At 45.4% G+C, this 11,350-nt stretch overlaps 1 protein-coding gene across 1 annotated transcript; it reads left to right on the top strand.

Moving 5' to 3' along the window:
* The first annotated feature begins 754 nt into the window (after nt 1-754).
* On the top strand, nt 755-7,413 carry edem2 (ER degradation enhancer, mannosidase alpha-like 2). The gene is given in 13 exon segments (XM_073471066.1): nt 755-834; nt 926-1,237; nt 2,378-2,488; nt 2,882-2,921; nt 3,169-3,274; nt 3,370-3,495; nt 4,267-4,478; nt 4,784-4,925; nt 5,022-5,146; nt 5,407-5,551; nt 5,717-5,838; nt 6,649-7,035; nt 7,037-7,413. Coding segments are annotated over 12 exon segments (1,695 nt in total). The 5' UTR covers nt 755-834; nt 926-1,145; the 3' UTR covers nt 7,124-7,413.
* The last annotated feature ends 3,937 nt before the right edge of the window (nt 7,414-11,350 follow it).

The following is an 11,350-nucleotide window of genomic DNA, read 5'->3' as shown; positions in this document are numbered from 1 at the left end:
AGGCAGGCTTTTACAGCGATGCTGCTACAAACCGACAAGAAAGGAAACAACTTAATGTTTTGTATTTAATGCTGAATTTATCAGTGAAGTGCGACGTCTGCACAGAGCCCAGAGATACTAAAGACAACACCCCCCAGACACACCTGTCCACCCAGCTTCACTTGTGTAAAGTAGCTCACGACAACAGTTATTTCATTTAAAAATTAAATGGTACACAGCCCAGAGAGAGAGAGGTGGTCACTGTCAGTCAGTCAGAGAGAACATGGTGCAGTGACTCTCAAACGTTTCTTTGAACCTGTTTATATCAATGTAAAAAAAATACATAAATACTCATTACATTGAAAAATTCATTATTTGTGATTAAAATAATCGTTGTTGGTAATGTATTAGTGACCCCCACAGATGATTTTACTGCAGTGAGCATGAGATACAAAGTCAGAATTAAGAGATAAAAGTAATAATTATAAGATAAAAGTCGTAATCATGAGATAAAAAGTCATAATCATGAGATAAAAAGGCCTATTTAATTGTTAGCAACTACCATTTTTAACACATGTAAGAGTTTATAATTAAACTGAGGGACATTTAATGTTGTATTTTATGTCACGGAGCCACACGTGTAGGTATCTTCAGCCTGTGGTAACCACACACCTTACCTGAGGCATTTAACCGAAAAACTATTTTAAAAAAAATAAATTAACTGAGACAGGTGAACCGGAAGTGTAAAAAAGTCATTTCCGGGTTGAGCTCTCTTGTTTTCGTATATTTTCCTTGTGCTGGAGTCGTTAAAGGCCGAGCTAACGCTGTCGGCGCCGCAGATGATGCACAGCTGATGTGAGTTAATGTATTTACAGTAATCTGACTCTTACAGTCGCTTGTTCGGTGGTTTTGAACGTCGCTGAACACGGTTTGCTCTTGAACGCAGCTCGGATCAGCCTGCGCGTCAGTGCATCGTACGGCGCATGCGCTCATCGTTCACTTCCTGACAGCAGCACAACAAACAGCACAGACTCACCTGGTTCTGCTGGAGGTTCTCTGGGCCACGTCTCCCCGTGTTTCCCGCATCGCTCTCCCGCCGGCTCTCTCTCCGGCTCTTCTCGTGCCTCCCCCCCGGCTGTCGGGTCTCCCCCCCCCCGTGTCTCTCCATGCGCGCTCCCGTGTGCGTGGCGCTGTTTGTTTGGCTGCTGAGCGATGCGGCGGCTCATCAGTTCACCGAGGAGGAGATGGCTGCTGTCAGGTAACACACACACACACACACACGCACACGCACACGCACACGCGCACACACACAGGCGAGACACACACACACACACACAGGTGAGACACACACACACACACACACACACCCAGACACACACACACACGCCCAGACACACATACACACACACACACACCCAGACACACACACACACACGCCCAGACACACATACACACACACACACACCCAGACACACACACACACACAGGTGAGACACACACACACTCAGACACACACACACACACACACAGACACACACACACACACACGCCCAGACACACACACACACACACACACACACACAGGTGAGACACACACACACTCAGACACACACACACACACACACAGACACACACACACACACACACACACACGCCCAGACACACACACACACACACACACACACACACACACACACACACACACACACACACACACACACACACAGGTGAGACACTGTACTCAGTAAGATCCAGTGGTGGAAGAAGTATTGATACAGTCTGAAAGTCAAAGTACTGAATGAGGTTTCTGTCCTACTGAAACAGACACTGAGTGAAATGTTCCTGTCAGCAGAGATTCAGCTGGAATCTCCACTCTGTCTAAAATAACCAACGTGAGGGGCAACGACATAAAAATAAATAATAAGTGAGAGAGAGAGAGGAGGAGGAGGAGACATGTGGAAGCCCATTAAAGGAAAAAAAAGATAAAAACTAAGCTTGATGAAAATTATAATTATGAGATAAAAAGTCAATAATGGGACAAAAAGTCAGAATCAGGAGCTAAAAGGTCATATTCATGAGATTAAACGTCTCCTTGTACCACATCTGAAACAATCAGACAATTGATCAGGAATTACTTCAATAAGCTACTCATTTAAATAATTGCCATTTTTTGTCGTCATTCACATTATTTATTTTTTGTCTTTTACCTGAAAACAGATCATTTAGTTTGTTTTCTCGTGTAAAATCTTGACTGTAACCGTTGACCGAATAAATAAGAACGCAGATTTGTTCTGTTGTCGTCGATCTCACTGTGGAATAAAGTTTTTTTTTGAATGAACACATTAGTCTACAAAACTGTAACCAAACAGTTTCCCTCTCTGTAAACTTCATTTTTCAGACAGCGCATCAAATCCATGTTCTACCACGCCTACAACAGTTACCTCGACAACGCTTTCCCCTACGACGAGCTCCGCCCCCTCACCTGTGACGGACAAGACACCTGGGGCAGGTGAGGTGACGTCATCGTGTTTTGGCACAGCACATTTAAATACTCGAGAGGTATAAAGAGGAGCCTCGCATTAAAAACTGGGCTGCAGCAGAAAGAAGCAGATGTTTTTGAAACAAACAACCAGAAGGTCTCCAGATACTTCAGAACGCTGCAACTCTGTTTTACTGTGAAGCTCCAGAAATGTTGTGGACTACGAGACTTCACCTGACTTTACATCATCAGGAGGAGATGATGGCTGGATTGTTTTGTTTAATAGTCTTACACTATAAAACACTACACTTTCTTTAGCTGTGAATTCTGTTTCTGTGTAACTTTAAGATCAAGTTATATTTTGTGCTTGATATTCAACATTTTGTCCCAAACAAACCCTCCCGCTCCATCTTGTCTCTACAGTTTCTCGCTCACTCTGATCGATGCTCTCGACACTCTGCTGGTGAGATCTGATTTCTTTTGTGTGTTTCTTTTTACATTTAATAACACGCCACATTATGAATCAGTATAATCTCACAGGACCTTTAACACTGTCAGAACACCTGCGATCACACCTGGATACTAGCAGAGAAAAACGTCAGCTTCCTGTCTTGAGTGTGATGAAGCGCCTGGCTGCGTTCAGGTCGCATGAAGAGCGACAGAAGTCGTGTTGTTGTTATAATGTGAAATTTGTAAATGTTTCACTGAAGGTTTTGGGAAACCACACAGAGTTTCAGCGCGTTGCGTCGCTCCTGCAAGACACCGTGGACTTTGACATCGACGTCAACGCCTCCGTGTTCGAAACCAACATCAGAGGTACGGAGGAGGTGGATTAACCAATCAGGAGGTAGCTTTCTGTGTCTCAGTGAAATTTAGGAGTCAAACTGTCGTGTGTGTGTGTGTGTGTGCAGTGGTGGGTGGTCTCCTGTCGGCTCACCTGTTGGCAGGTAGGGCAGGGATGGAGCTGGAGCCCGGGTGGCCCTGTTCAGGACCGCTGCTGAGGATGGCCGAGGACGCCGCCAGGAAGCTGCTTCCTGGTATGAAAACGCACACACCAGTCAGATCGGACGAATCAGAATCAGGCTTATTGCCGAGTTGGTTTCCACACACAAGAGATTTGTCTTGTGTTTAACAGTCCCAGGAAACAAAGTCAGAGAAAAATAAAAAGCAAGTCCTGCAAAAGTGAAGAACTTAAAAGGTGCTAGCTTCCGTCTAGTGAGCTCAGTTAGCCGTGCAGCTAGTGGTCCAGACTGGAAGGAGTGTTACATTGTTAGCACAGGAGCCTTGGACTGGGACGGGCTGGGGCTAGCTGGTTAGCATGCTAACTTCAGTAACACAATACAGAGACATCATAATGTCAAAACTCTTAATTCTTCACATTTTCTTGATAATTTAAGCTCATTTTTAAATGTTTTCAACTTACATTCTTAACTTATCTACGATATATTTGTCTAAAAACTGAAGTGGATAGAATTCACAGAATATTGACTTAAGATAGGACAGAAAAATGAAATTGAAAATACTCAGAAGGAAACCACAGCAGAATCTGTTGCATAGAGTTAATTGTGTAATAAACTCGAGCTGATCCCGGGACCAGACTGAACCGGAGCTCTCAGAGTCTCCATCTATTATCTCAAAACACTCCTGCTGAGATGTTTTTCTGTCTCCTTACATACATTTAACATGATTTTCTTCACGCAAGTTTTTCACTATTTGTCACAGTTGTTGTGTGTTGCAGCACCAGACTTCTGGCCCTGTGCTGTGTGCTGTAGTTTTCCAGCTTTGACGTGTTGTGTAAATGATCGTAGCGTTCCAGACTGCCACCGGCATGCCGTACGGTACGGTGAACCTCCTGAATGGCGTCAGTCCCACTGAAACACCCGTCACTTGTACGGCCGGCGTGGGAACCTTCATCCTGGAGTTCGCCACGCTGAGCCGACTAACAGGAGACGAAACGTTTGAGAACGTAGCCCGCCGAGCCCTTAGGGCCCTGTGGAAGACCAGATCTGACATCGGACTGGTAACGTAGCTCCATCGTGCAGAAAACTGCCTCTTAGCTTCATTTTTGTATATTTTAACTACGTGGCAAAACATATAAATGTCATTACAAAACAGGACTGATGATTTTCAGCTTATGACGGAGAAGGCAGAAGGAATAGAAGAAGTTAAAAGATATAGATTTGAGATTTTTAGAAGAAAGAAGTGACAAATAGAAAGAAAAACCCCAAAAGGAAATGAGAGAAGATCTGATCCAAAAACTCTTTCTTTGGACACCTGTCCCTCTCTCTCTCTCTCTCTCACCTGTCTGTCTGTCCGTCCGTGCAGGTGGGAAACCACATTGACATCCTGTCTAAGAAGTGGGTGGCTCAGGATGCCGGAATCGGAGCGGGAGTCGACTCGTACTTTGAGTACCTGGTGAAAGGAGCCATCATGCTGCAGGACGAGGAGCTGCTCCACATGTTCCTGGGTAACACTCAGACAGAGACAGAAGGAAAAACCAAACCGTGTCCCAGCTGAGAGCTTCTTCGTCCTTCTCATTTACGTGGTGCCTTTTTCTTCTCAGAGTACGATCGAGCCATTCAGAACTACACCCGATTTGACGACTGGTACCTGTGGGTCCAGATGCATAAAGGGACCGTCTCCATGCCTGTTTTCCAGTCTCTGGAGGCCTTCTGGCCCGGCCTGCAGGTACACACACTACACAGAAAACACACACAAACACTTAACGCTTATTTTCTTAACTCAAAGATATAATATGTGAGATTTCTGCATTAAAATGTCTAAAAACAACTCGACCTTTGTTCTACATGTTGTTGAGTTGAGTTCTCAGAAAAATGAGGTTTTCAGGATACTTTAAATTGTATTAATTCCCTGTGTGTGTGTGTGTGTGTGTGTGTGTGTGTGTGTGTGTGTGTGTGTGTGTGTGTGTGTGTGTGTGTGTGTGTCAGTCTCTCGTGGGGAACCTGGACAGCGCGGTGAGAACTTTCCAGAATTATTACTCGGTGTGGAGACAGTTTGGAGGTCTGCCGGAGTTTTACAGCATCCCTCAGGGTTACACTGTGGACAAGAGAGAGGGATACCCACTGAGACCAGGTCGGCCCACCAGCTGTTTGGTTTGTTAAATCAAAGCCTTCACTGTGACGGATCTTTTATTGTGAAAACCTCTGAGTAGTGACAGAGCAGCGAATGAATGACTTCAGTAAGTTTCTACACTGTGACCCGACTAACAGTTCATGTTTCTGTGTTGATTTGTTCCAGAGTTAATAGAGAGTGCCATGTACCTGTTCAGGGCGACAGGTGACCACACCTACCTCCAGCTGGGCCTCGATGCTCTGGAGTCCATCGAGAGGATCGCCAAGACGCCCTGCGGATACGCTACCGTAAGATCTGTCCGTCCGATCGTAAAGCCTTTCTCAGAGACCAGACTTTAGCCTGACGCTTGTTCGGCAGTCCCTCCAGGAAGTTGTGATTCTAGCGATTCTGCAATAATAAACATAAATTCGACCAATACCTGTGGATTCTGCACAACCTTGCAGTTATGTCCTGTCACGCAGCCTTTCCGCAAATTTGACCAATCTGTAGTTTCCAGAGAATTTCACAAACAATAGCTGCCTCCCGCCCAAAACCTTATTCATGTACGCCAGCAAACAACGAAGATTCAGACACGAGACGAACGTCCAACATTCACCAACTAAAACTGCTGCTCAAGACTGTGAAGGCTACTCTGATATTCTGCACGGACGTTTGGGTAAACCGTTTCACACCACGGACACTCGAGTGATGATTAATTATATGTTACATAGTTTAGGAATAAAAAGTCTCAGCCGACACTGACGCAGACTGACGCTAAAATATCTGCTTAGGCTGCAACAAACGATTGTTAATTATTAATCTTAATCATTTATTTGAGGACGAGTGACTGTTTAAAAATAGTGATAAATATCAGTTATAAAAAGATCTTTAAAGTAGAGAAGCTGCAACCAGCAAATGTTTGCTTGATAAATGCTTTAAACATTCAGTGAATTATTGAAAATCCCTTTCCTGTTCAACTAATCAATGAATTGATGATTCCTTAAGCACGATAACTTCGTGTATATAAAATATCTGGGTTGAAATATTTTACACTTAAAGATCTTTTAAATGAAATTTGGCTCTAATCTTTAACGTGTTGCGTTCAAATCTTCCTGCAGGTTAAAGACCTGCGAGACCACCAGCTGGACAACAGGATGGAGTCCTTCTTTCTCGCTGAAACCATCAAGTACCTGTACCTGCTGTTTGACCCCGCCCACTTCCTGCACGGCGGGGGGGCGGAGGGGGACGGCTCCTGGGAGGAGGGAGGCGAGGGGGGGCGGTGCATTTTAGGGGCGGGGGGGTTCATCTTCAACACGGAGGCTCACCCTCTCGACCCGGCGGCGCTGTACTGCTGCAGCCGCCACGCCCGGGACCGACAGGAGCTCCGAGACATCCTGCTCAGCCTGTCGCAGCCCGCAGGGAAGAAGCCGAAGCCGCCCGCCGAGCAGACAGGAGGACCTCCCGCCAGCCAATCAGAGAGCATCGCGCTAAAAGCAGGAGAGAGGAAGACGCCCCCCCCTGCTGTCCTGCCCCGTTCAGCCCTTCAGCGCTCGACTCTCCATCCTGGGACAAGTTTTCACCGATAACACCTGACGCTCACAGTCCGGACCGCCTGTTCACACGTAGCACAAATAACTCTGTTCTTTGCTGTCATGTAAAAAACTGTTTCTTTTTCAACATGTCAGCGTGCAAATAACCTCGATAAACAGCCACAAGTGGAGTTACGTGGTTCCCATTTCCAAACCAGTTTAACTGGGAGGGGAAAAAATCATTCCATGAAGGAACTCAGGACCAGAAAACCACCGACTGACCAACTCTGTTGACTCTGTTGACTCTGTTGCTGTAATTTAAACTGAAGGTGAAATATATTTTATTTATTAGAAGTGCTGTGCTGGTTGTGTGATGTGTCGTACTCTTTATTTGTTCACTGCCAGCGTGTGGCTGTTGTCTTCATACTGAAGGATGAAGAAGAAAATAAATTCTTATTAAGTTTAAATTAGAAGAATCTAAAATCTGAACCGGAGCAGGCGGTCCACACTGGAGGTTTTACTGTCAGCCACTCTCACAGAGCAGGTACACCGACATTTTAAATGTCTAACAGTTAAAGGAACAGTTCACCAAAACATTTAAATCAGTCAGTATCTCCTCCCCCTCATGCTGATGGAAAATCAGTAGTCCACCAATCATTTCTGGAGCTTCACAGCAAAACAGCTGAAGTAGCTGGAGACGTCTCGTCCGGTGTAATCCAAGCCCAGAGATCCCCAAATTGATTTGAAAAGACTAATTAATGATTATTTACATGCTCAAGCTTGTGCACTGACTTAGCAGCAGCTTATCGGCTACAGTGAAGATCTCAGCTTCAAAAAGGTGTAAATGTCCATGTGAACAACGCACCAGCGTCCAAAAACTAAACTTCAAACAAACAACTTTTCAGCTTCTCCTCTCCTGGTGTTTCCCTGCAGCTCCTGTCCACAGCAAAAACCAACCTTTACAATCTCAGTTTGATCCAGAAACTCTGATCTCAGGTCTGTAAACTCAGTCAAACAGCTGGTTGTATTAATCAGTCGTCAGGCTCTGAAGCGTCTCTGGTCCCGGTGCTGAGAGGAGACACACATCAACAGGGGAACGGACTTTGACACGACACCAGAGCGTCTCCATCCAGTGAACGTCCGTCTGTTCACTCTTGTTTCACCTCGGTTTCTATCTCTCTCCCTCTTCACCTCCTTCACCTCCTCCATCAGCAGCTTCTTCTTCTGCAGTGGAGAGTTTCCACAGTTGTTCCACTGCAGATAGAGACCGGGGAACATGATGCCTCTTCCTGTTTCGGTTACAGGGAACGAATACTTGGATGACGTCATTTTTCTACAGACGTCACACTGTGACATCACTATTTACTTCAGAGTGAGAAGTTGAAGCTAAAAGTTGTCTACTGCCAGTTTAAATATGTTTCACTGCAGCTGTGTGTGGTTTGTTGTACGTAACTGACATCAGGCAGCTTCTCACATGAAGTGACGAGGACGTCGGTGCGACAGTCGCTGGTTTTAACCTTGAGGTGAATCATAGTGGACAAGATGTCTCGACAGGACACGATGTCCAGACAAAAAGACATGATGGTGACGCTGACCTCTTCGCCTACAACATGGCGGAGTGACGGTGAAACAGAGGAGAGCTCACGGTCGACTCTTCCTCTTGAACACAACACAGCCAGTATCTATTATTATTAACTGATCCACACACACACACACACACACACACACACACACACACACACACACACACACACACACACACACACACACACACACACACAGGGGTTTTAATATGAACTGTGGCTCTAGTGGTGTAATTGTTCAGTGCTGCCAGCAGGGGGCAGTATATTGGCTCTAACCAAAGTGTTTCACCCATCATCAGTTGAATCTGTGGCTCAGGACCCTGCAGGACCTCCAGAGACTGTGTTCAGGGCGCTTATCAGATGAATTACAAGATATAGAAATGTTTTATATATATTGTTTCCAAAGGTGCAGCCTTTGATCAGAGGAAGTAAAGATTATGGCAGCTGATGTAATGAGAGTTACGTCTCTGAACACTATCGGCAGTTCAAAGTTACAGTCACATACAGTATTTTAAAGGGAATGACACACCACACCTGATTTCATGTAGTCCATCAGCGCCCACACACACCTGTCCTGAGTCTGTGTACATCTGTAAGAAGACAACAAACACACAACACACACATGACTACTCACACAACCTCCACGTTCATATGAATTCCTGCATTAATCTCCAGTGTGTCTGAACCACTCGGCTTAATTACAGACTGATTAACGAGCGCGCAGTGTTGGAGGAGATGAGTCAGATCAGGGTTCTTATAAATGTTTACAACCACAGAAAACAGCAGAGACGCTCGGCTCCTGGAGTCTCCTCACTGAGCCGCAGCAGCAGCCGCCAACTCTCATACGCTGATATTCTGATACTCTGATACTCTGATACCCTGATACTCTGATACTCTGATACTCTGATACTCTCATACCCTGATACTTGACTTTTACTTTTACTAAACTAATACCTCAACACGATATCTTTTACTCCAGTATGACTTCTGGCTGGAAAGACAGACTTCAGGTGCTCCTACATGGAGCGGGAACTAAAGAAATACTTGAACTGGATTAAAAAGCCTTTATATTCAAAACACGGCTACCTACAGAACAATAAAACACGGACCGGGTTCGACCTGAAACGTCTCCATCAGGGCACAAAATGGTGGACAAAGATCAGGCAAACATTTTCTAATCTTGTCACGAGGTGTCATCCAATCTTGACTGAGTGAAAGCAGGTGGTGATGTCATTGAATCCCATGTTGAGGACGACGCACCTCCTCAGGTGTTTAAACACATCCTGCTCTGAGACAGAACAACCAAACAATTACATCCATCCACAAAGATCCAATCCCTTATTTAAATGATGGGGTACAAAATATATATCTATAGGTCCGAGTGTTTAAACCTTCTCTATCTAACGGTGCTGGATGTTTTTAGGATCACGAGGAGTACGAGGTCAGTTATATCTGTCATTTTAAAGGTCTCAGGTCTCAGTCTCCTCATTTAAACCAGGATGTACGACTGCATCAGGTTTAAAAACCCAAAAAGTTTCTCTTTGGAGACGTACGCATGTAAACCCTCTGTTCTCAGTGAGGACTCGTTGCTGTTCTTTGCCTCTTTAAAGTGTTTACCGGGTCACGGAGACTTCTGGGTGTGTTTTTTATTAAACGTGAACAGATTTAATATTCAGGGAAAGGATCCGAGTCCATCCTCTCAGAAACTGACCGACCGTGTTGTTGTTGAACGGAGTTTGTTCTGTTTCTGAAGCGTGAAGCAGAACTCTCCGGTTCTGTTGGTCATTTAGCTTCAGCAGAAATCCCCTCCTCCATCATTCAGGGTGGGACTCCCTCTCTCCTCATCCTGTCCTGGTTCCTCCTCTCCTTGTTTCCTCCCTCCCTTCTCATCTACCTCATCTTTTTCTTCTCCTCTTATTCTCTCCATCTTCCCCCCTCCTGCCGTCTCGATGGGTGTGGTTCCTCCTTTTATTTGACCTTTTCATTGCTCCTCCATCTCTCCTCCTCCCTCCGTATCTCCTTCCTCTCCCTCTGTCCCTCGATTCTCTTACGTCTTTTAAAAATCTTTATTGTCATCACCATCTCTCCTTTTTCACCCCGACAGCTCCTCCTTTCCTCTTTACTTTCCTCGGCTCTACTTGTATTTCAGTCTCAGTTGTTTTTACTCCCAAACCTCTTTTTTCCTTCCTCCTCCTTCAGCGTCTCCTTTTCTTTTCTCACACTATCATTTTTCTTCCTTTCTTTACCTCCAAACATTTTTACACTACAAAACTTCACCATCCCTTTTTTCCACACTTCTAAAAGGTCCTTCCTTCCTTCCTTCCTTCCTTCCTCTCCTCTCCTCCTCCCCTCTCCTCCTCTCCTCTCCTCTCCTCTCCTCTCCTCCTCCCCTCCTCCTCTCCTCTCCTCCTCTCCTCTCCTCTCCTCTCCTCTCCTCTCCTCTCTCCTCCTCTCCCCTCCTCTCCTCCTCTCCTCTCCTCTCCTCTCCTCTCCTCTCCTCTCCTCCTCTCCTCTCCTCCTCCCCTCCTCTCCTCTCAGGGTGTGTTTCTGGATCTGTCTGCTGATGACTGAATCATGAGTAACTGCTGTGAGTTTATACTTGAGTTCGTTCCAAGCCCGTCTTATAAACAGATTAGATACCTCGTGCTCCTGTCTTCACTCTGCTGTCACTCCACTTGATTCAGCTCCATCTCTGTTATCACTGTATT

Source organism: Pagrus major, chromosome 7 (genome assembly GCF_040436345.1).
Source record: "Pagrus major chromosome 7, Pma_NU_1.0".
NCBI lineage: Eukaryota > Metazoa > Chordata > Actinopteri > Spariformes > Sparidae > Pagrus > Pagrus major.
The sequence above is the reverse complement of the archived record's forward strand: the minus strand, read 5'-3'. Positions and strand labels throughout refer to the sequence as shown.